Genomic DNA, 27,738 nt, shown 5'->3' with positions numbered 1-27,738 from the left:
AAATATTAGATTGGAATGATTGACTATTCCGTGTTCCCCCTCTGATTTCCCTTATAAACAAAAAATATGATATATGTAATATTAAAACCCGCGTCTTTTTATAAACATGTTAGATTTATTGGCTTGTTAGTTTTTTAACGGACGAACTGAAGGAAGAGCAGGTCTCATTGTAGCATGGCTTTTGAATATTGTAAATCTACCACTTGTATTTTTTGTATTATGGTTTTTCTTTAAATTATTTTTAAGAAGCTAAAGTCCTTGGGAGAATTGCCATTAGCAGGGTTGAGAATTTTATCGTTATTTAGATAATAATCTGATTATTATAATAATTTATTATTATTATTATTATTATTATTATTATTATTATTATTATTATTATTATTATTATTATTATTATTATTATTATTATTATTATTATTATTATTATTATTATTATTATTATTATTATTATTGTTATTATTATTATTATTATTATAATTATCATTATTATTATTATTATTATTATTATTATTATTATTATTATTATTATTATTGTTATTATTATTATTATAATTATTATTATTATAATTATTATTGTTATTATTATTATTATTATTATTATTATTATTATTATTATTATTATTATTATTATTATTATTATTATTATTATTATTATTATTATTATTATTATTATCAAGGATTTGATAGTCTAACTATACAAATCCTTGTTATTATCATTATTATCAAGGATACAAATCCTTGTTTTTATATATTCCAAATATCAATACTTCAGATGAGTATAAAGTCACAGCCTCTTATCCATATCTTCATGATACTCTTGAAAATTTACGATAAAATTATACCAATGAACATTTGTTGACATGAAACAGCTGATTGCTATCACGTGGTTTTGTTTACGTTGCGAATGGAAAAGTCACGTGGTAGGTTTCGTCACCATATTTCCGTAATAACACAAGACGACCTCAAGAACGAAGCAGACGAAGTGGTTGATTTCAGGAGAGTTTTTTCCCGATAACAACCAAGGAAAACCAGAGATATTCAGCCAGTTCAGTAGATTAATACTTCAGGTATGACATATCTTTTTGTCATTGTGATGTTTTTATTGTTAGGCCTCGGAAAACCCACTTTAATCGAAGCCAATATCTTTGTTTTGGTCGCCATTCTTTGTGTATTGGATCTTGTAAACAAAGGCGCTCACACACTGTATTCTAAAGTTTGACATTGCATTACAGTGACAGTATTCAATTAATAGAATTTCAAATTCATAATTGATAAAAACATAAGTTACGAGTTTTGTTGTAAAAAAATAGTTACTTGTAAATTAAAAGTGGGTCATATGTGAAACAAAGGAAAACAAAGGACCTTGTTTATGTCTGCCACATGGTGAACCAAACAAAGACAAAACATGAAAATTTGGATTGAACAATTACAAATAAGTAAGGCTATTATAAAAAAAGTTCCACAATTAAATATTATATAATTAATACTCAATAGTAAGATATAAATCTAAATCTAGGCTAGTTCTATCTGAGAGCTAGTTCTATTACCTTTGTGGGGGATTACAAATGTCCACATACATATTTAATATAGCCAAAACTTTGCAAATATACATGTATGGAACACACACACAGACATACTTGTTGATGTATCACATTGCTCATTTGCAAATCCAAGGACATTCAGGTACTGTCTGGGACTATTATACTAAGTCCCAGGTACTGTTGCCAGTTGGAGTATGAAGTATTTTGTTTTATCATGAGATAAAAAGCGGTAAAGGCAGTCCAGATTTGATGACATCATATAATAGGAATAAACAAAGGACATCAAACCTTGCTAACATTTCAAAAGGCTTTGAATGAAGGTTTATCATGTTTATAAAGAAACACAATTTACACTTAAATGACTTCGACTGATTTTATATTTTCTTCATTCATTTCATGGTTTGTTCAAGATCAGTGGATGAACCATTAGATTCATTTAACATGTCAAGTAAATAAGTTAAGGGGGATCCATAAATGATAAATGTAATAAAGGGGGGGGGGGGGGGGGGGCATTGACTGCCTAATAGGGGGTTGCACCAGTCATGCTTCAGTGATTCCTATAATAATCAACCAAATTTATCCCAAAAAAAGGGGGCTAATCTGCTTCTGAAGTTTACATTTTTTGTAGCAAGAAGGAAGGAAATAAAAATGGTAAATAATCAATGATTCATGAATCGGAGAAGAAGAGATGAAATTATGACAGAAAAATTAAAATGAAAACAGTCAAACAAATAACATGTGACATACATGTATTACAAAGAAAACTAAAAGATTGACAAATTTAACCCAATATCAAAAAAAGACAGGTCCAGTGCTCTAAAGGAGGAAATAATGTCGGTGGACCTTTTGAATTTCATTGTTAATGCAATTCCCTGTGCTGACTATATATTGTCATTTGATACCTACGTACAGTCTAGTATTACTGCATGTATTCCCTAAACTAACTACATGTACATGTACCTATTCAGAGTTGATGGTAGACTCTTGTATGCATCTGGTTTGTCTATTTATATGATCTGAAAACTTGGGTTACATATTATTTCACAGCTACATACATGATACATGTATATCATATAGTTTTCCTTGCTTACAAAGATTTAATATTTAGTAAATAATCTGTTAGCTACATGTATATATAGAGACTGTTAGATCTACATGTTAAACAGTGATATTGTTTGCCTTAAATTACTGGAGAATAAAGGCTTTTTCCCCCTGGAGAAGAATCCCAATTTGAAAAAAAAAATGGCTTAAAATTATTCCCAAAAAGATAACTTTTCCCCTAACAGGGCAGTCTCGGTAGTAATTGTGCATGAATACAAACTGAAAAACACTCATTTAAACATTTTTCGAATTATGCCTAAAATGACTATATGTGCAGATGTAAGGGTCTATTTATGTATTATCACTGACAATAAGGGGTCTTATTTCAAATGAGGGTTTACCTTGATTGGGTATCTGCAAATTGAAGTTCCAGTCACATTCGTGGCTTATTATAAATCTCCCAATTTGATAAAATTGATGCATATTTTCCCAATAAAAAAAGGGTAGAGGTACATCTATGGTGTACTCAACTTGAGATTCATGATAATCCATCATTAATTGTTTTATATGTTTACATGTGTGTATATGGGCCGACCAGGTGTTAATAGATACAATGTAGATATATATAGTTGTACATATATATTGATGATGATTGATATGGATATAAATGATGGGTATCTGTTCCTGGTGTATAATGTATACATCTATTACAAATTGTACTGTAGTTCAGTGTGGAAGATCGCTTTGTATAGCATGTATAGTATTTATAGACATTAGATTAAATGAAATAATTGCAGCATATTTAGAAGAATGTTATTAAGAGAGGCAGATTCACAAAGATTTCCTTTTGACCCCCTTCTCAAGTTCTGTGATGCATGTTAGAGTTATCAGGATAGTGCTACATGTACATGTAGTATTCTATTCTTTGTATTTTGAGTATAAAGCATTAAAATGTGATCAATAAACTATACTCAGCAACAAAATAAATGCACATCATCATGATCATGGGTTGAGGTCCCATTTCTTTGTCATTGTGTGAAATGTTGTTTTTATTTAATGAACTAAAGTGACAGTGGTAATCCACAAAGGTTCTAAATTAATTTTATTGGGGATTGTTCGCTTTTAGATACTAGAACTCAGAACATAGAATAAAATGTATCTTTTATTATCACTATTAATGGGGAGGATTTAGCGCCAGTAAACATGTTTAAACTTGCCACATTCTTTATGTACAAAATGGGCATTGTAATTTGTATATGTGACTGCCCCAAGTCAGAATCATGTATTTCAGTTATTGTCATTAGTTCATGTCTGTCGTATTTGTTTTTCATAATTTTCGATGCCCTTGTTGAAGCAGAAGGGGCATGACACATTACCCTTGTTCTGTCTGTAGGTCATACACGTCCACAAAATTGGTGTTTATTCTCTTTCTTTAGTTTGCCTGAGTTCATGAGTTATGCCCCTTCATGAACATAAACATTGCTGAATTTTTCATTTCCATTCTCTAATTTTTGTTTGCCTTAACCTACATAATGTACACTTGGGACAGTCTATTTCGAGGTACTGTAACCTTTTCAACAACACACTTTGACCTGTGAATTTTTCTTGTGTAAGTTTAAGTAAAGTTGTAATATAAAGGAAGTTTGAAAAGACATCTAATGTCTGGTTTTAGAACTTTTGTCCTGTTGACATATATAGTACTCACATCTCCTTTATTTTTGATGTTAATTTCCATGGTTACATTTGGTTGTAGAGGATATCTAAGACTTAATAATACTGGTATTACCAGTTCTACCTGTAGATACCTGGTATTAAACAACAAAATCAATAATGTATGGATCAGCTGGGTGTTAATTGATCGTTCTTCTTTAATTGTTAATGACGTCAGGACTCCAATCATTGAAACTTTCAGTCACTTTTCAACGATAGTTTGTGTGTGCATATACATGTACTTTAAAGACATTGACCTTTAACAACTGTTTAACTATCTGTTTTTCCTGTGTAAACCTGAACAAAATGAAACAAAGATTACATGTAGGTGTTGAGACACTAGCTACTACAAGCTACGTATACGTACAAATTATTAGTTCAGGTCTGATTCTAGCAGAAATGACAGAAATCGTCAGACAACTCTTCATTGGAGTAATTTACAATTTTTTCAAAATTTTTGCTTTTTTGGCTTGAATCTTTAAAACTGAAATAGATAGATAAAAATTAAAATATGGTAGTAAAATTATCAGAGGTCAACATGGTCAATATGGCCAAACTTACTGGTCAACTCATTGTCGGAGTTATTGCTCTTTGATAATGATTTTTACCAATTTCTAATGTTTTTGCCTTATTGTGGAACTATTTATTCGAAGTGTAGAATCTTTGTTGCACATACAATGAATTTTTTTTGGAAACTGAAAGATATATTTGAACAAGAATTAGAAATACTAAACAGGTTTATTGTGAAGATGTGCCTTAGCATTTCTTACCTGTTTAGAAAATTTATTATAAATAAAAATAATATTTCAAGACAATATATAGATGGTTATAAAAAAGATGTAGTATGATTGCCAATGAGACAACTCTCCACAAGAGACCAAATGACACAGAAATTAACAACTATAGGTGACTGTACAGCCTTTAACAAAGCCCATACTGCATAGTCATCTATGAAAGGTCCCAAAATGACAATGTTAAACAATACAAATAAGAAAAGAAAACTCATTGTTGTTCTCTTTACACCTGTTCCAAAAGAAAAGGAAACATTTTAAGTAGAAGGCAACAATTTTGATTCAGACAGACATATTTGGTGAAAATTCCACAAACTTTTTTTCATTGACGTCATAGATTAAACTCTTAGCAGAAACACACGCCATCAGGACTACAAAACTTATTATGCTTTATATGCTCCGTAAATGAACATCAAAAAGGAATATACACCAACATGGTGCATAAAAATTTTGCTGTGCAAATTAGTTGCTGTTGTAGTATAAATTTACATATAACATTCTCTACTAAAAGGATTAATTAACTTCATGTTCAATATAGTCGCTTGTAAATGTACTTAAGGTAGATTCATGGTATACCGCCATCTTGGATTGTACAATTACAGTAAAAAATCGGTCTAGTTATTTGCCCAAATCCGTAAATTTGGAAACAGATTTGCAATTTAATGCTTAGACTATTTATTTATATAAAGAAAACTAGTTAATTTATTATATAATTCAAAATATTTTAACAAATATCAAACTTTTTGGTATTTAAAACCATTTTTTTCAAATGAGCCATTTAAGGGGAGATAACTCTTTAAGTACAAAATTTATACTGGGTTAATAGGGAAATTTTTAATTATTACTTTTGGCAAGAAAACAAGTTCGGTGACACCATCTTTTCTTTTTATTTTCTTAAAACATATTATGAAACCTTTCTTCTCACAATTTATTTCAAAATTCTCATAGATTTTTATACGACCACAAATTTTGAAAAAATTTTCGTCGTATATTGCTATCACGTTGGCGTCGTTGTCGTCGTCGTCGTCGTCGTCCGGCGTCCAAATACTTTTAGTTTTCGCACTCTAACTTTAGTAAAAGTGAATGGAAATCTATGAAATTTTAACACAAGGTTTATGACCACAAAAGGAAGGTTGGTATTGATTTTGGGAGTTTTGGTCCCAACATTTTAGGAATTAGGGGCCAAAAAGGGCCCAAATAAGCATTTTCTTGGTTTTCGCACTATAACTTTAGTTTAAGTTAATAGAAATCTATGAAATTTTGACACAAGGTTTATGACCACAAAAGAACGGTTGGGATTGATTTTGGGAGTTTTGGTCTCAACAGTTTAGGAATTAGGGGCCAAAAAAGGGCCCAAATAAGCATTATTCTTGGTTTTCGCACAATAACATTAGTTTAAGTAAATAGAAATCAATGAAATTTAAAGACAATGTTAATGACTACAAAAGGAAGGTTGGTATTGATTTTGGGAGTTTAGGTCCCAACAGTTTAGGAATTAGGGGCCAAAAAGGGACCCAAATAAGCATTTTTCTTGGTTTTCGCACCATAACGTTAGTATAAGTAAATAGAAATCTATGAAATTTAAACACAAGGTTTATGACCATAAAAGAAAGGTTGGGTTTGATTTTTGGAGTTTTGGTCCCAACATAATAAGGGGCCCAAAGGGTCCAAAATTAAACTTTTGTTTGATTTCATCAAAATTGAATAATTGGGGTTCTTTGATATGCTGAATCTAACTGTCATGACTGTGTATGTAGATTCTTAACTTTTGGTCCCGTTTTCAAATTGGTCTACATTAAGGTCCAAAGGGTCCAAAATTAAACTTAGTTTGATTTTGACAAAAAATGAATCAGTTAGGTTCTTTGATATGCTGAATCTAAAAATGTACTTAGATTCTTGATTATTGGCCCAGTTTTCAAGTTGGTCCAAATCGGGGTCCAAAATTAAACTTTGTTTGATTTCATCAAAAATTGAATAAATGGGGTTCTTTGATATACCAAATCTAACTGTGTATGTAGATTCTTCATTTTTGGTCCTGTTTTCAAATTGGTCTACACTAAAGTCCAAAGGGTCCAAAATTAAACTTGGTATGATTTTAACAAAAATTGAAATCTTGAAGTTCTTTGATATGCTGAATTCAAAAATGTACTTAGATTTTTTATTATGGGCCCAGTTTTCAAGTTGGTCCAAATCAGGATCTAAAATTATTATATTAAGTATTGTGCAATAGCAAGTCTTTTCAATTGCACAGTATTGCGCAATGGCAAGAAATATCTAATTGCACAATATTGTGAAATATCAAAAAAAAAATTAATTAGAGTTATCTTTCTTTGTCCAGAATAGTAAGCAAGAAATATCTAATTGCAAAATATTGTGCAATAGCAAGATTTTTTTTTAATTGGAGTTATCTTTCTTTGTCCAGAATCAACTTAAATCTTTGTTATATACAATATACAATGTATATTCACTTTTTACTACCAACTGATAAATTAAAATAATCTTTACCATTCAGTGATAACAAGCAGTTTTTTTACATCTTAATATTTTATGATGTATTTAAATGAGTAGTTATTGTTGCAAACTCCATTAGAAATTTTAATTGAGATTAGTTTTGGAATAAGGGAAAGGGGGATGTGATTAAAAAAATTGGGTTCAATTTTTCTCATTTGAAATTTCATAAATAAAAAAGAAAATTTCTTCAAACATTTTTTTGAGAGGATTAATATTCAACAGCATAGTGAATTGCTCTAAGAGAAACAAAAATTTTAAGTTCATTAGAACACATTCATTCTGTGTCAGAAACCTATGCTGTGTCAACTATTTAATCACAATCCAAATTTAGAGCTGAATCCAGCTTGAATGTTGTGTCCATACTTGCCCTAACCGTTCAGGGTTCAACCTCTGCGGTCGTATAAAGCTACGCCCTGCGGAGCATCTGGTTTTTTATGCACTCTTATGTGTTTTTTCATGAACAAACTAACCAAATTTAGGCAATTTTTAACGACTCATAGCTTGAAAAATAGCACGGTGACCCACACTTTTTATTATATTTTTTAAAAAAGCATAGAAAAATCTTCATTTAAGCAAAATATTAGAAAATTCTGTCTCAAAAAACATTTACTTTTGATCTACAATGTACCTTAATAGATAGATGGTACGGTAGGTACATACATTGTATGTATGCTGAAAACATTATAAGAACATTGTTTTTATGATACAGAGGAAGTTTTCAAAGGTCAACAAAAAACAAAGCAATAATGCATATCCTGGCTTCATATTAAGATTTTTAAGCTGATCAATAGCATTGTTTTTAGCAGACATTTAATGATTAAATTGAAAATGTCATTGTTTTGATTAAATTGAAAATGTTATTGTTTTGATAATGCTTTTGCACTTTGACAGAACTTAAACAGTTTAAATAATCTGTTAGTGAATGGAAATTAATATTTAAAACAGTCTTTTTATGTTTCTTCATTATACTACTTTCAAAAAAACATATTCTTGATCAGCTTAATTCAATATTTAGTAGTACTTATCTTTTGTTTTACTCTGTACCAATGGTCAAGGTCATATATTATTATTTATACATTGTATGTATGTATGTTTGTAAATATCAATAAGTATTCAGTGTATATTATATTCTGCCATATAATAGAGATGTGGCCAGGAGATAAATATTAGTGGTATTTACACATTTGTCACATTCTAACAAGGGGGAGGATAATTTATAAGAAAATGTATTTTAAAAGAGTTTGATTACATGTTAGCATTATACATGCATGTACATGTTATTATAAGATAATGTAGGTGGAAATTATTTTTGACAAAATATACAATATCAAGCTATTTGAAAACATCTCATTATTTAAGGAAAACGAAAAATCAAGGCAAATACATGTAAGAATGAGAAATGGATGAAGTATGCAGAAAGTAATGCCTCGTTCACACGTACATTTAATTCCAATTGAATTTGAATTGTATGCGAATCGAATTCGCTAATCACGTTCACAGACTCTTCTTTTTTAATTCGAATTGGCTAATTCGAATTAACTTATAAATTCGCATTAGAAATATGTTTTTGTTAATACAAATTAAAAGTTAATGTCGTTGGGACAGTAAAGCGAATTTGACGTGCATTGCAATTCGAATTAGGATTGACGTTAGGACGTTAAATGTTTTGAATGCAAATTTAACTAATTCGAATTAGTTAATGAAAATCATATTTGAATTACATGTGAACTCAGCATAAGAAGAAAATGGAAAAAAAGGCTTCATAATAGAAATGTTAAAATGCTTGCATTACATTTACAACTTTTTAATTTACAATGTACAAATGTAATCCTTTAAAATGAAAAGATGTTTTATATAATTGTAAGTCCAGATCATTATTAATGTATAATTCTACTTTGTAATTATACTTTAACTTTTTAATTGTTTATTTTCTGAGTATACCTTGAATTAAATTTCAAGCTTCAAAAAATGTATTAATATTTGCACATATCTCTAATCAAGCATTATATGTATTGATCTACTACATACATGACATTTATTGTGTTTTCAGTTTGATCTTCTGTTTAAGTTTAAACTAAATAACATTTGTGCATACATGTAGGTTGGTTTAGTGCATACATGTACACCTAGGATTAGGGTGCATGAGGTTTATTTGAATCATTGTGGTTTAAATAATTGTACATAGTTTTGGTGCTGAAACAGACACATAAATATAAACCTCAATGAGTAGTTCACATTAATTTATAAAGATGCATTTAAGTTCGTTTCTTTATATCAAAACTTGTTCAAATTGAAATCTAGAGGGAATTGAGATTTTATATGTTCATATTGGTTAAGTTCATCAATTTAACAAATAAGTGCATGAGTCATTGTTAAAGATTTTAACACGATCGAAATGACAATGATAAATACTCTAACAGGAAAAAACTCGGACAAAGAGATCATGATTTAACTAAATAAAGGTTTTAAACAATTAGAAAACATTGGTGGCTTAGTTGCCCATATTGAACACTGTGTCAATCTTTTTCTTACAGTATACCAGTTAACAGTACAGATAGCTGTATAAAAGTCAAACCAGGGGGAGATAAACCCAGTAAAAAAAAGCTAAACAGACTTTTGGTGCTGTAACCTGGTTTCATGTTAGATAATTTGATGTCTAAGAACACTCAAAATGGTGAAAACCTTTCAAGCATATTTGCCAAACAAATGTCACCGCACTTATAGCTGTGTTCACTGTCGAGCTCACCTAGCCAATCATGATGAGTTGATATCTAAGGTAAGACCAACTTGAAGCTGGCTATTTCTGACAATTTCGTAACAAACTTTCTTTCAAAGACGAAACAGTTTTATTTGAATTTAAATCGATTAGTCATATGATATTTCATTTACATATAGTTTTTTATTTAATTTAGGTACTAATATAATGCAAGGCTTTTGATATTTGGTATAAAGTAAAGTCACAAAAATACTGAACTCAGAGGAAAATTTAATCGGAAAGTCCATAATCACATGGCAAAATCAAATGACAAAACACATTAAAAACGAATGGACAAGAACTGTCATATTCCTGACTTGCATGGTACAGGCATTTTCAAATGTAGAAAATTGTGGATTAAACCTGGTTTTAAAGCACCAAACCTCTCACTTTGATGACAGTCTCATCAAACTACGTATGAGGTTGTGTTAAAGCCTTCACACATGTATGTATTATAGATTTTTAAAGTCTTCAATAAAAAGGGAGTTGTATGTAGTCATATTCTAATAAAGGAGAGAAAAGCTAATGATAATATGTAATTATTATTAAAGATTGGAAAATGTGTTCATAAGACCACTAATATTAGAACTTGTTACTAGCTGTTTTATGGGAAATTAAGTGGCACAAAAATAAGTTTTTACAAATTTTGTATCTGTACCAAGGGAAGTCTTGTCACAAAATCTGAGGTGATTACGCTAATGGTCTTTTGAAATATATAATATTGGTAGTTATTATATTAAGACATTTATATTACTGAAATCGATAAAGATATTTCTGTCCTTTCTGAGCTAAAATTGTAACCATATTATGTGACCTTTCTCCATAGCTTGAAAGCAATATATTTATGTAGCTGCAATCATTATATCATTTTAAGGAATAAATCTACTTTGTTTGTTTGTCAGTCAGTTTATATCAGCTCCTTACCTTAAACATTCATTGATTTATTGACTCTTTAAAGTCTTTCTATTCTTGTAATTGAAATAAGGAATCGTGATCAATATTTCTTTATTCTTCTGTTATTCTGTAATAATACAATAATAATTCAAAATATTTTTGTTTAAAAAACGCTCTGTCACATGCACATGTGAAACAAGTGGTAAACATATATATAAAATACAGTCATAAGAAGAGTAATTAATCAGAAAATTCACGTCACATGATATGGTGAATTTATGATTTAACAGTTGAAAAGTGATATGTTTCATAATGATCATTGATGTTTGGGTTATTTTTTCTTTAAAAACAGACTTAATTATAAAAAATTTTAAAAAATCACCACAACAAACACAAAATTATATATCTTGGCTTTGAGACCACAAAAACTGAGCTTGTTATGGATCTCAAATGAGAAAAAAAATTGTTCAATGTCCTAAAAATTAAATCTTGGTATCTTTACTAATTTGTCAATAGGTTGTAGTCTTGTAATTGACTGCTCCATAGGCTTACATGCAAAACAGCTGATCTTTGAAAATAAAAAAATAAAAAATGCAACCTAGAATTTTTTTTTCATGTTCATATCATGTATGCACTTATGTGAAATTGTGTGATTTAATCGAAAAAAAAGTGGCTCATGCCACGAAGAATAAAAAGTTACGTAAACCTGAAGTCAAAACATTTTTTTTCTACTTTTTGTTTGCTGTGTTTACTAGGCCGCACCACTTCCAGTAAACATGCATATGATATCCTTCCACTTTCCTGGATTGATATCCCCAAAAGATGCAAGATTTTCTTAAATTCTATATATATGTTTCAATTCGGCATAAACCTATAATCAAACAGAAAAAAATCAGAAAAAATGCACTATTTTGTTTCCCTCCATGTTTTGACATGGACCAGAAACTGGAGTTGTAATACAAGACTGGTACCATTAACATAGATAAATTGTGATATGAGCATTGGTGAAATGAAACCATTAATATAATTAACGGTACCAATTTTCTTGCACCAGATGCGCATTTCGACAATACATGTCTCTTCAGTGATGCTCGTGGCCAAAATATTTGAAATCCAAAGCTTATATAAAAGATGAAGAGCTATAATTCAAAAGGTCCAACAGTTGATAGCTGTAAGCCAACTCCATAGTAAATGTATCTTTGAAGTGATTGCATTTAGTCAACTATATATATATGTGTCATATGATATGAAATTTAAGTTTAAGGACATATAATATTATCTTGATCAGGTCAGGAAAATGAAACTTACAGATATCTCACCAAGTATTTGAATAATTTTGTCCTTGTTAGGTTGTCTTATTTAGCTAGCTTCAAAATCAAGTTTAATCCACTATCTTCTACATAAGGAAATGCAAGAAACATTAGTAAGGAATATGACATTTGTTTTTCCAATCATTTGATGTGTTTGAGCTTTTGATCTTGAAATATGATAAAGGACTTTCTGTTTTGATTTTCCTTGAAGTTTTTTTGTTATTTACTTTTTTTAGGGGAAGTCCTTCTTGTTTCAATAGTTTGAGTTAGGAACAGTGTTATAAATGATTAAAATGATAATAAATATGTACTGGTGAATGGACACTTTTTATAGTCCTTTTCATAAAATTTTAATTTTTTGATAGTTTATTTTATATTTTTCAACATTTTAATAAAAAGAATTAAATTTAATTCTTTTTATTAAAATGAATTAAATTTAATTCTTTTTATTAAAATGAATTAAATTTAATTCTTTTTATTAAAATGTTGAAAAATATAAAATTATAAAGTATGTGAAAGGTCTCATTGCTAGCTGGTATATATGCTAGCATTCTTCATTAAATCATTATTTATATTTGTTATGGAATTTTTTGAATTGTACATGGGGTTACTAAACATATGAAACCATTCTTAATACTTGGAAATAGCAGGTCACTGTTTTGATGAAATACTTCCTGGTTCTTAACTTTATCTTTGTTTTAATTTCAGTCATTTCAAGGAAGTCAAGGAAGAGCTTACCTGTTTAATTCTGTGTAAGTATAGATATTAGTTTACCTGTTTAATGCTAGTCAGTAAAGACAATACATGTAGTTGACCTGTGTAATTCTGTGTAAGTATAGACAATAGTTAATCTGTTTAATTCTGTGTAAGTATAGACAATAGTTGACCTGTTTAATTCTGTGTAAGTATAGACAAAAGTTGACCTGTTTAATTCTGTGTAAGTATAGACAATAGTTAATCTCTGTAATTCTGTGTAAGCATAGACAATAGTTGACCTGTTTAATTCTGTGTAAGTATAGACAAAAGTTGACCTGTTTAATTCTGTGTAAGTATAGACAATAGTTGACCTGTTTAATTCTGTGTAAGTACATGAAGTATAGACAAATAGTTTACCTGTTTAATTCTGTGTAAGTATATACAAAAGTTGACCTGTTTAATTCTGTGTAAGTATAGACAATAGTTCACATGTTTAATTCTGTTTAAGTATGGACAATACATGTAGTTCTCATGATGTTTAATTCTGTGTAGTTGACCTGTTTAATTCTGTGTAAGTATAGACAATAGTTCACATGTTTAATTCTGTTTAAGTATGGACAATAGTTCTCATGATATTTATTTCTATGTAGTTGACCTGTTTAATTCTGTGTAAGTATAGACAATAGCTAATCTGTTTAATTCTGTGTAAGTATAGACAATAGTTAATCTGTTTAATTCTGTGTAAGTATAGACAATAGTTGACCTGTTTAATTCTGTGTAAGTACATGAAGTATAAACAAATAGTTTACCTGTTTAATTCTGTGTAAGTATAGACAAAAGTTGACCTGTTTAATTCTGTGTAAGTATAGACAATAGTTCATATGTTTAATTCTGTTTAAGTATGGACAATAGTTCTCATGATGTTTAATTCTGTGTAGTTGACCTGTTTAATTCTGTTTAAGTATAGACAATAGTTCACATGTTTAATTCTGTTTAAGTATGGATAATAGTTCTAATGTTTAATTCTGTTTAAGTATGGACAATAGTTCTCATGTTTAATTCTGTTTAAGTATGGACAATAGTTCTCATGTTTAATTCTGTTCAAGTATGAACAATAGTTCTCATGTTTAATTCTGTTTAAGTATGGACAATAGTTCTCATGTTTAATTCTGTTTAAGTATAGACAATAGTTCTCATGTTTAATTCTGTTTAAGTATGGACAATATAGTTCTCATGATGTTTAATTCTGTGTAAGTTTAGACAATAGTTCTCATGTTCAATTCTGTTTAAGTATGGACAATAGTTCTCATGTTTAATTCTGTTTAAGTATGGACAATAGTTCTCATGTTTAATTCTGTTTAAGTATGGACAATAGTTCTCATGTTTAATTCTGTTTAAGTATGGACAATATAGTTCTCATGATGTTTAATTCTGTGTAAGTTTAGACAATAGTTCTCATGTTCAATTCTGTTTAAGTATGGACAATAGTTCTCATGTTTAATTCTGTTTAAGTATGGACAATAGTTCTCATGTTTAATTCTGTTTAAGTATGGACAATAGTTCTAATGTTCAATTCTGTTTAAGGATGGACAATAGTTCTCATGTTTAATTCTGTTTAAGTATGGACAATAGTTCTCATGTTTAATTCTGTTTAAGTATGGACAATAGTTCTCATGTTCAATTCTGTTAGAGTATGGACAATAGTTCTACTGTTCAATTCTGTTTAAGTATGGACAATAGTTCTCATGTTTAATTCTGTTTAAGTATGGACAATAGTTCTAATGTTCAATTCTGTTTAAGTATGGACAATAGTTCTCATGTTTAATTCTGTTTAAGTATGGACAATAGTTCTCATGTTTAATTCTGTTTAAGTATGGACAATAGTTCTCATGATGTTTAATTCTATGTAATTTCAGACAATAGTGCATTGTAGAAAGACATAGAAAGAAATAAGATTTAAAATTCTCAGGATCACCTTCGAGGCAATATTTCTCCTTTTTTTTTATTAGTTGAATTTAATTTTCTTGAATATTTGAATTGTATTTACAGATCTTTATGAAATTAGTTAGAGAAAACCTTGAAATTTATTGGATTATTGAAGGACATTATTTGGGAAAATAGAACGCAATAAAAGTTGTTGAACCTCTATTTAACATAATTAAGACAAATTAGTAATTTCTTAGGTTTCTCATAGAAACAAACAAGATTTTTTAGTTGTTTTTGTTTCCAAGGAAATATAAAAGTTGTTGACTTCATTGGTTTTGTATTGCTGTCTTTACTGTTAATGGCAAATATTTCATACATATAAAGGATATGATGAATATTTAACTTAATATTTTATCTTTGAAACATTTATTTTTATTTTCACACTCCTGAACCTTTGGGCATATACTGTTTCCTATGTCTGTCCTTCTCCAGGAAATTATGCAGTTCTCCAGACAGGTTTTGCTACAATCAATGGTTAATTATAAGAATTGAGGCAGGGGCATTGATGTCCTATACAGATACATTTATTTTGTAATAACTTGGGATGTACACATTCATTCCATTCAAAATCAAAATCTGTGTTTCATAGAATCCAACATGCATCAACCTGTTAAGTCAAGGTCGTTGACTCACAATGATGAGTAATAAAATTTAATGTTTCTCAGACAAGGATAAATGTCCTTTATGGCATTACAGCATTGATTTGTTTTTAAGTGTTGCATATTCTCCTATATACTGACAGTCAAAACATGTCAATTATGGTTTAGTTATACCTTAAGGAAATCAACACTCAGAGTCAATTTTATGGTCAACAAAATGATTTATTATTTATACCATACTAAGGTCAGATTTGCAATGAGTATATGTAGTTAAATTAGAATGCATTTAATTGAATATTTTAATAACTTAGAAATCCAAGTTGATAGCTGCATCTTAACTTTTTCAATGTTTTACCATATTTATTGATTGAAGGAACACTACTGTTTGTCTATATGAGTTTTAAACTAGTACATACTTGTGTTTAGGTGCCAGCTAAAGTTAATTTGCTTCTGGGTGCAGGATTTTCTCACTGTGTTGAAGACCCAATGGTGGCTGTGGTTGTAGTCTGGTTGTTGTCTCTTTGACATCTTCCTGGCATTTCCATTCTCAAATCAATCTTATATGTTCCTATGAATTGCCCTTTTTAGTGGTATTTTGAATTGTTGTATGGATGTTTCTTTCTTTAGACAGTTTGAATTATTTCAAGTCTTATAAAATTCTTCCACAATGTTTTGTGGTTTTAATATTTTAAGATTGGTCATGGTTTTAGATATTGAGTGTCAGAAATGTGTAGAGGGAACCCTAAAACACCTTTTTTTCTAATTTTAATTCACAGTATTTGTCAACTACTGTAAAATTCCAAAGATGTAAGATGCCCAATTGGCCAGGTTTGGTCAATCAAAAGAAATAAAAATCAAATAATTTGATAAAAGAACTGGCCAGTAAAGAACTTATTGTCAAAGCTTGTCAGCTTGTTCATAGAAATAAAGCGCTAAAATTAGTAATAGCTAAAAAATTATAATTCATTTCAAGAAAGCTTAAAAAAAGTGACAGAAAGATTAGAATTGATTATGAATTAAGTATGATTTATCATTATAAGGAACCTGTACTGCATGTCCAACATGTCCAAGAAATAATATCTGTTATCACTTAAATGAATCATTGTCATATTCTAATTGGACAGTTTAACACTTGTCTTTGTTAAATGATATTGATTTTGATTTAGAAGAGACGTAACAGCATCTGCTATCTTCAGATCATTTGACCTTTTCTTGAAATGTTCATCAGATATTGAATATTTCCTTAATTATAAGCGGCTATTGACATCCCTTTGTGAATTGACTTTATTACATACAAATTGAAGGGTTGTTAAACAGGTGATAGACGTTGACACAAATTGGTGACCTATTTCTTTTGTCAAGCTAGATTGATTTGTTTCATTTTAACCTGTTATTAATTGTAGTGTAATTAGTATGTAGGTTTGTCGGACTTTCCTAATGTATTAAGTGAAAGTAGGTTACATATGATTGATCACCCCTATAATAGATCAGACTGTATTGATCAAAGTGGTTAGAGAAGCTTATATGGTTGAATACCTGCAAGAACATATATATATATGAGAAGTTTAGACACAAATTAAAAAAAAAAATCCTTTGTCTTAATTGACGAAATCTGGGAATTCTGTGTACATGAATAATTCATACAGGACCAGTATATTTGAACATATGTTGAAGAAACCGTTCTTTTTAAATGTACATTCTTCTATAACTTATTGAAGGGAGAAATCGAATTCGCCAAGCGCGTTCACACTGTGTTCTTTTTTAAGTATCTACTGTTAGTCATGAGTCAGTTAATAGCATAATGGTCCACAGGGTGAAATTCAAAATACTAACAGATTAAAAATTTAATTCTCATATAATAATAAATATATAAGCAATAAACTTTTAGAAACTACACTAGCTTGTATTTCTTTCCTTTTTGTAACCAAAAATAATATTTTTTTTCCAAGCAATTGGATTGCCGTGATTGGCTAATATATCCTTTAAGAACAAAAAATTGGGTGTTATAAATGCTTATTATTTATGGAAAGTTGTTTTGGGCTGCTGCTCTTCTCACTTTACCAGGCAGTGGCTGATATTCATAGTAATATGATATGATATGTCACTGTCATGCAGAATAATAATTTGGTTAAAATGTCATAACAAAGCTTCAAAAAGACTGTATTGTGGTTGGTTCCCTTCTTAATATTAATTATAAAAGATCATACCACAACAAAATACATGTCTGTCAAAAAATTAGGTAATAACAATACATGGATGGAGAGTCTCATTGGCACTCACATGACTTCTTATATCTATATACATGTAAATTAAGGACTGAATATAGGTCTGAGCTGGTACTAAATAATAATAAACACTACATGTAGATTAAGGACTGGATATAGGTCAGTTGGTACATAATAATATTATTGTTGTCCAATATCTTTGTTATTGTTTGTAGTGAGATTTGTACTATCTAATGAGCTGTCAGATCAAAGTCCAAAGTTAGAAATATTGTCACAGTTGTTATTTTCATTATTTTAAGTAGCTATGACAGACAAGAAGTCCATGTTTATATACCTATTTACAGGATAGTATTAGAATTTAGATTTAACAAAGATCACCATACTTTCAGGTTTTCCCTGTTAAGATTATTATACCCTTGAATAGAGTATTACAATTTATATATATCTGCTGATGCTGAATGGTAGAGACTAGAAATATTATACCGGTATGTTATAATGTTATAAATAGTGTTATAACTTTTCTTTTTTAGTGTAAATGTAGGCTGTGGTCCTGCTGAAGAAAGAGTATTACTAACAGGCTTACATGCTGTAGCAGATATATTCTGTGAATGCTGTAAAACTACACTCGGCTGGAAATATGTAAGTCTACAATCATTATAAAGAGAGGACACAGATATAGGCCTTGACTAATTGTTATTGTTTCCCCTTGAAATACCTCTAAATGATTCACAATGTCTATACAAGTCTTCTTAAGTGATAGTCCCTGAGATGATGTTCCTGAACCTGGTATTGCAAACCCTGTTGTATCATATGTTAGTTTCTAAGATAATGTCCCTGAACCCCTGATGGTATCACACACCCTGTAGTATCATATGTTAGTCCCAAAGATAATGTCCCTGAACCTGGTATTGCAAAACCTGTAGCATCATATGTATCCCCAAGATAATGCAAAGTCCCTGAACCCTGATGGTATCACAAACTCTGTAGTAAGATATGTTTGTCCCCAAGATAATGCAAAGTCCCTGAATCCCAATGGTATCACAACCACTATAGCATCATATGTTAGTCCCCAAGATAATGCAGAGTCCCGGAACCCTGATGGTATCACAAACCCTGTAGCATCATATGTTAGTCCCAAAGATAATACAAAGTCCCTGAACCCTGATGGTATCACAAACCCTTTACAATCAAATGTTAGTCCCCAAGATAATGCAAAGTCACTGAAGCCTGATGGTATCACAAACCTTTTACAATCATATGTTAGTCCCCAAGATAATGCAAAGTCCCTGAAGCCTGATGATATCACAAACCCTGTATTATTCATATGTCTTAATACAGTTTCATAAGCCCTGTAGTGTAATATCCTGGACCTTTATTATGTAAATAGTAAAGTTTCTGAAGATGTTTTTCCAGAAGAAATGACTACAATAGACTACCGTTATGTTAAGGCCTGATCTGTGTCTGATTATTATTGTTATTAAACTTATCTGTTTCAAATGAATTGTTTGTTTATTATTAAGTACATGTATTTGTTTGATTTAAGTATTTAAGATGACTATTTTGTTAAGAGGTCAAGGTAGAAAGATGTCTGTTTACCTGGTTAAAAGTCTACCTGTAGTGTCAAAACAAATATTTACATAAACTTTGCATGTCAGTTTTACATATGTTGAAATCTGTTCCTAAAAATAAACCACTTAATCATCAGTTGTATTTTGAAATTTTGTAGAAACACGATGTGAAAGTTTTCACAGAATATCCTTAACTAAGAGGGTTATAGTCTGAATAAACACTTTCACTGTCTTAACTTCTTAAAGTCTAGGCAGAATTTAAGAATACTTCAGACTAATGAAAATACTCTAGGCTATTTATCGGACAAGTTAAGAAACAGAAAACAGATTTTTCTGTCAATGATAGAAAGGAAAAGTTTAACATGTTTAAGGGGGAAAAGAGTAACCCAGCAAAGTTTTATGGATTAAAGGTAACACAACCTCTCTTATCAGTACATCTGTTATAAGTGTTGAAGAAGTGGTTTTGTCTTGTGTTTATTAAATTTTAAGATTGAAAGATACCCTCTGTCTTAAACTGTTGCAATCTTTATATTCTGTAGAATTATTTTATGACCTGAACTTTCATTTCAGTACTAATAAATTTTTTCGTCAGGTTGTATATATATCCTTGTTTCATATATCATATATTATATTGGCAGAAAAATGGATTAATTATTAGTACATATCTTCAAAAGGAATATATCATGACATACTATTATTTGTAAAGGTCTTCATAAGGCACAAAGATAATTATTCTTTACCCCTGGTAATTAGATCAGTGACATCTTATTTGACTAAGACAATACCTGCTGTTTATCTCTAGTTTCATTGCAATCTTATTATAAATAGATATAAGAAGATGTGATATGAGTGCCAATGAGACAACTCTCCATCCAAGTCACAAGCTTTAAAAATAAACCTTTTTAGGTCAAAGTACAGTCTTCAACACAGAGGCTTGGCTCACACCGCACAGCAAGCTATAATGGGCCCCAAAAATTACTAGTGTAAAACCATTCAAACTGAAAAACCAAGGGTCTAATCTATGAGATACTAGAAACACTTAAGAACCACATCCATTTATATTGCTTTTCTATAAAGATTGTTTGGCATTTTAATAATATATATATCTTCTTATATATATTTTATTCCTGTACCAAAATTCCAAAATAATTAATCATTATGCATGCTAACCTAAAAAATTGGTCTTAATTAAACTTCTTATATCTTTTCTTATTTGTAGGAACATGCCTTTGAATCTAGTCAGAAATACAAGGAAGGGAAATTCATAATAGAACTTGCACACATGATCAAAGATAATGGATGGGACTGACCACAGATAAATCTTATTTGACCAGATCATGTCATTGTTTTCAGAACCTTGTCAATTGCGATAAATGGACGCTAAATGATTCATTACTTTTGAATCTAGTGTTCATGGATAGAATCGTGCTAAGTTCAAACTAGACACTGTATGAAAGAAATGTTCATTTTTCTCCTTTGTATCCGGTGCACAATCACTATCATTAAAACTGGATACATGTGATCATTTGGAATGATTTAATTGGTTAATTATTTCAATATATGTTGTAGAGTTTGATTCAACATGCTTTATTATTCAAAAAGTGTTGAGTATATATTTTTGTATGTATGATAATCTTTGACCTACCTTTACAAATGTCAAGGTAGTCTGAAATTGTTGTAAAGAAAAGAGTTACAGTCTAAGGTAGACAACTCAATTTTGTAAACAGATAAATTATTTGAAATTTATTTTTCAAGTTGAAAGTTTTTATGAAGTGTGGATGTTTAGATCAGGAAACTCTGATAACAATTTTCAACATCTCAGTCAGAGAATTAAAAAAAAAAAGACATTATACTAAAAAAATAAAAGGAGATTATGAAAAAAGATGAGAATAATTTCAAGATTGTATTTAAAAATAAGCATTAATTGGATCTCACCCTCCTTTACTTTATCTCAGGAAATGTTTAACTTCACTGCTTGTGTTTGTGAGGGATGATAACATAATAACGAATGTACATGTCATTTAGTTTCCATCTTTTTATTAAGAAGGACTTTTTGTATTTATTGTCATATGACAGATTTAATAAGTAAGAATCAATTACAGTACTTACATAATTTTGTTTTCCATGTCTCCTTTCATTCTCTATTTAACACTACTGATCTACTGAAAGCTTGAAATTAAAGGCTGTTCTATTTTAAAACTTGATGGAGAAGTTCTGTAGAAAACAATAAAATTGTATGTGTTCTGACTTTTCAGCTGCTTAAATTTTTGTTTAATTTTTCAATAAAAAGTCTATACACACTAATTTTGGTACTACCGTAATTAAAAACATTAAGTAGTTCTTACAATATTTTTTCAAGTCTCTTTATTTTTCACATTTAGTTAAACATGTTTAAAGAATATTTACTAAATGAAGAAATCCTTTTGATTGCTGTTATAAGTATAATGAGGTGGACAGTTATACACAAATATAGTACTGGTGGTAACAAGCCCTCATGTATAACATGTTACACTTTATCTGCATATGAATACATTGTCGATACCAATACTGGCTTTAATACAATGGTTTATATCACACTATTTACAGTAGCTAAACATTGTCAGAATTGTAAACTCTTGATATTGAAGTAAGATGTACATTTGGTTCCTATTACTGATATGCTCTTAACCTATGTATTTCATTGTTTTTTTAGCCTGAATATTTAAGTAAAGTTTTGTTTGATAGAACAAATTATGTAAAATGAAGAAGAATAATTGTAAATTTCTAAAAAAAAAAAAAATAAACAAGACAGATAAGCCCCATTTGTTTGGTAACAAAATGAGAAAAAAATTATGTATGTAAATTATTACATGGCATTTTACATATATAGCATTCAGTTATTTTAAAAGACTTTCAATGTTTGATTGCAACATAAAAAGTTTTTCAGTCATTTATATTTATTTTCAAATACTAAAAAATCAAAAAGTAGTTTTATTCTTCGTATGGTATCATTTATTTATGTCATAGCTACCTTGAATATCCTTTTCTTTTCATAGAATGTAATAAGAACCACATGTATATTTTATTTAAGCCTTTTTATGAAAAAAATATTTATTTGTTAAATTATTTATTTTATGTAAAACTTTTGTATGTAAACAACCAACTTTTTGTATACTTGTATTTATTTGATGCAGTAGTAAATGGAGAGTACTAAAGGTGACCATTACATTGCCAATTACTAAACAGATAAAGCATCAGTAACACTTCTATAATACAGGTCAATTGTCAAACATTTATTATAAAATTTGACAATATTGTTAAGATACTAGACATTTAATGACAAAATGACATTGTTTCTCTTTTCATCTGTGGATATTTTCTTATAGTTATCTTCAATAATATTATTTGCATGTTATTATTCAAATTCTTTTAAGGTTATTTTGTAGACAAAACAAATTCTTTCTCACAAAATCATCTGAAATGTATCTCAGTTAGATTGTCTTTATACTTCAGGTTCTGCAAAATTGTCATATTTTGTAAGTGTTAGTCCCAAAAAAATAAATAAAAATAAAACAAACGTATTCAGTACATATCAACCCTACAATTCTTTTACAAAAAGGGAAGACAACTCCAGTGGTTAAAAGAGGAAATACTTTTAAAAAAATTACTTTGAAACAATTTATTAAACATACTTATGGCTATAATAGTAAACATATATATAACAACACCACTATCTTTAGGTCAGAAAATAATCAAAGCTTTCATATTTTTGTCTTCTAAGAAAATGAATTGAATTTTTTATGATGATGTCATTTTGTAAGTCTGTAAAACAAGTATTGTATGGCGATTGGCAATACCACAGAACACATATGAAATGAAGATATATTTTTTTAATTGTTGTGATATGACAAAACTTTTATAAAGTGACATTGTAAAAGTTATCAGTAAAGTCTTTCAATTTTTGAAGTCAAAGTTGGCTTACCTTATTGTTTTATATAACCACACGAATCTCAGTACATTAACCATCACACATGTCATGTATTTCTCTTCATATTTTGTTTGAGTTTTCATATTTTGCAGGATACATGAACTGATAAGAAATCCTGGCTCTGACTGTCATTATTTGTCATTTGAGTTAGTAATTCTGTTATTTTACTTGTGAAATTCAAGTCATCATCGGATAATGATCACGGTTTGATTGACTGTGTCATAAACCAAAGAGATACAGGACTATGGGAGCTAGATGGAAGTCAGGTGTACTCCAAGAATTGAAATAGTCCTGCTAAACTGTAGATCTAAAGTGATTTATAAGATGATGCATCACTGCATAAGTGAAAAAACTAATTTTTCATTGCACATACATATATTGTACAAATGTCATATGAGTATCATCATGTGATCTTCTAAGTGCTGTAATACTTTGTCTTTTCTGTCTTTCATTAACATTATGTCTCATGTTGTGTGCTTTTTTTTGTAGTGCTAAGTATACTGCTCCATAATGTTATTATTCAATTGAATGTTTTTTTTCACTTATCTAAGATACCTGATTCATGATTTGGTAACTCAGATGTGCTTTTTTTTTATCTACATAAAGACTCAACAGTGGTGCTTGAATCAAAACAGTCTGAAATATTGAAAAGCATTGAAGTCGTGAAAATGATACTTTTTATAAAAAATAACAAGAAAGTGAGGTGTCATCATCTCTTAACTTTTTTTTATCAATCTACTTTAGTACAAGTGGATTCAAGAACCATGATTTTAATTTGAGCATAAGGCCCCAAAAATTTGTTTGTTATTTCTACTATGTTTTTCTGTTGGCTTGTGTTCAAGACAAGATTTATAGAGTGTTGTAAATTTTCATGTTAATGAGCAGAATGACTTAAGGCTAAGAATATCAGAAGATTATGTTTTTGATTTATCAGAAAAGTTTCATTTTGTTGTTGATCAGCAGATATATTAATGTTGTCATACACTAAAAATACGTAATAATTTATCATTTGATTTTGAGTGCTTTCCATGGTCTTAATTTAAGTGCTTGTTTTTAGCTCGCCTGGCCCAAAGGGCCAAGTGAGCTTTTCCCATCACTTTGCGTCAGGCGTCCGGCGTCGTCGTCCATCGTCGTTGTCCGTCGTCGTTAATAGCTTTTTACAAAAATCTTCTCCTCTGAAACTACTGGGCCAAATTAAACCAAACTTGGCCACAATCATCATTATGGTATCTAGTTTAAAAAATGTGTGGCGTGACCCGGCCAACCAACCAAGATGGCCGCCATGGCTAAAAATAGAACATAGGGGTAAAATGTAGTTTTTGGCTTATAACTCTGAAACCAAAGGATTTAGAGCAAATCTGACATGGGGTAAAATTGGTTATCAGGTGAAGATCTATCTGCCCTGACATTTTCAGATGAATCTGACAACCCGTTGTTGGGTTGCTGCCCTGGAATTGGCAATTTTAAGGAAATTATATCGTTTTTGGGTTATTATCTTGAATATTATTATAGAAAGAGATAAACTGTAAACAGCAATAATGTTCAGCAAAGTAAGATCTACAAATAAGTCAATATGACCAAAATTATCAGTTGACCCCTTAAGGAGTTATTTCCCTTTATAGCCAATTTTGACCAATTTTTCGTAAATTTTTGTAATCTTTTACAAAAATCTTCTCCTCTGAAACTACTGGGCCAAATTTAACCAAACTTGGCCACAATCATTATTGGAGTATCTAGTTTAAAAAATGTGTGGCGTGACCTGGCCAACCAACCAAGATGGCCACCATGGCTAAAAATGGAACATAGGGGTGAAATGTAGATTTTGGCTTATACTCTGAAACCGAAGCATTTGGAGCAAATTTGACATGGGGGTTAAATTGTTTATCAGGTCAAGATCTATCTGCCCTGAAATTTTCAGACAAATCAGACAACCAGTTGTTGGGTTGCTGTTGGAATTAGTAATTTTAAGGAAATTTTGCAGATTTTGGTTATTATCTTGAATATTATTATAGATAGAGATAAACTGTAAACAGCAATAATTTTCAGCAAAATAAGATCTACAAATAAGTCAACATGACCAAAATTTTCAATTGACCCCTTAAGGAGTTATTGCCCTTTATAGTCAATTGTTAACAATTTTCATACATTTTTGTTAATTTTTGTAAATTTTGGGGAAATGTTTTCCACTGTAATTACTGGGCCAAGTTCATTATAGATAGAGATAATTGTAGCAACAAGAATTTTCAGTAAAGAAAGATCTACAAACACATTACCATCACCAAAACACCATTTTGTCATGAATTTATCTGTGTCCGTTGTTAATATGCACATAGACCAAGGTGAGCGACACAGGCTCTTGAGAGCCTCTAGTTTTTTATATTTATAAGTATCAGATATAAATGTAATGGAGCAGTATACACGATATGATTGTTGTGTATTTAATATATATATAGTGTAAATGTGATCAGTTTTAGATATGATATACATACCATCAATGTTTGATGTGTACATATTTATTCATATATTATATATAGTGTTTTTTTCTGAATTGTTTGAAGTTTTAGTTCTTAGACTGATACACTCTTAAATGTTACATTGATTTTATTTATTATTTTGTTAATGTTTGTTGTTAATATGGAAAATTGTTTTATCTGAAAAATAAGGAAAAAATTGCCATTTGCCAAATATTGCTTACTTAAATGTTATGTTTAAACTTTAAAATTCAGACAACTGTGAACAATATAATAAACAATCTTGGGACATCATTTGAGGGAGTTAATCTTCACTCTGAAAATTTACTTCACAGTCATAATATTTTGTAACTGTCAAAATTTTACTATTTGGAAAAAGCAAAATATTAACCTATTGAAAATAAATTGAATCCAGAAGTTAGTTTTATTTTGGATGTTACATGTTTTATGATCTTCTTATGCCCTTTGATGTTGTAGAATCTGGAATGTGGGAAGTTGCTTTGATCAAATTTACATGTATTGTTTATAAAAAAAAGATAACATCAATATTATGTTGTTCACAAGTACCAGACTTATTGTTTTGAATTTTTGTTTTTATTTTGACGGTTTCTTCACTCGGAGACATACACAAGTGTGTATATGTATCTGGTTCACTTTAAAAAAAAACAGTCAACTTTTCTGATTGTCCTTTTTTAAAATTAGAAACTCCACAACTTGACTAATGTTCCATTGAATAATAAAAATTAATAATTTTGGAATTAATTTTTTTTAGTGAATTTATGAAGACTACACATATATAAATGTCTTGCAGTTGGAAAAAAGTTTAAGCTTTCCGATATTTTATTTGAAGAGAACAACCAGTAAAGCTACACAAATATCAGAAATTAAAAACTGTTAAAGTAAATTACTCAAAACTTGTTTACCAACATTTTTCCTTCAAGATTGATTAGTTTATTGTGTGAAATTCATTTGTACATACCTAACCTGAAGAAGAGAGTTCCTCATCAAGATTGTACATCAGTTTTATGTGATTGTGACATTGGTAAGAATGATACTAGGCTGAACGGCTTTGCAATAAATATCTAAATATTGTAGTTCTTGTTTGATTTTAGTCTAACTAACATAAAGGTCAGCTGAGTAATGACAGTTGTAACTTGTTTACTTTTTGGAGCTGTCAAACAAATATTTACAACATACAAGTTTGAACAATACATGGATATATCTCAAATATGTCAAGCTCTCATTTATTCTAAGTCTTTCAAAGGTATGTATAGATAAAGGCAACAGTAGTATACCGCAGCCTGCTGATGCTGCATATAGCAAACAACAATCAATCAATTTAGAGGTATGAATTAGTTGAAGATGGTTTGTAAATAAGGCAATAATCAAATCTGTTTTAGTAACTATTACATTGACCTAATATAAAGTGTCTCCTCATCACGTGAATTAATAACCATTAGTGAAGATCTCAGGTGTCATAGACTTACATTGTTACAGTGTTATACTGTTTGGTTTTTTGTCTCACTTAAGTGTTTCTGTTGTTTCGTTGTTTCCTCTTAAAGTTGATGTGTTTCCCTTGTTTTTAGTTAATAATCCGGATTTGTTTTCCCTCGATTTATGACTTTCAAACAACAATATACTTCTGTTGCCACTACTTACAATTTCTTTGCCTA

The 27,738-nt window shown here is 29.6% G+C and overlaps 1 protein-coding gene across 1 annotated transcript; it reads left to right on the top strand.

Moving 5' to 3' along the window:
- The first annotated feature begins 883 nt into the window (after positions 1 to 883).
- On the top strand, positions 884 to 27,159 carry LOC139529094 (protein yippee-like 1). The gene is made up of 5 exons (XM_071325352.1): positions 884 to 1,067; positions 10,129 to 10,370; positions 13,262 to 13,305; positions 18,590 to 18,698; positions 20,847 to 27,159. Exons 2-5 carry the CDS (start codon positions 10,266 to 10,268, stop codon positions 20,934 to 20,936), a joined length of 348 nt encoding a protein of 115 aa, XP_071181453.1. The 5' UTR covers positions 884 to 1,067; positions 10,129 to 10,265; the 3' UTR covers positions 20,937 to 27,159.
- Positions 27,160 to 27,738: the final 579 nt, after the last annotated feature.

The sequence above is a fragment of the Mytilus edulis genome, chromosome 6 (genome assembly GCF_963676685.1).
Source record: "Mytilus edulis chromosome 6, xbMytEdul2.2, whole genome shotgun sequence".
Taxonomy (NCBI): Eukaryota; Metazoa; Mollusca; class Bivalvia; order Mytilida; family Mytilidae; genus Mytilus; species Mytilus edulis.
This window is presented reverse-complemented; position numbering and strand designations above follow the sequence as displayed.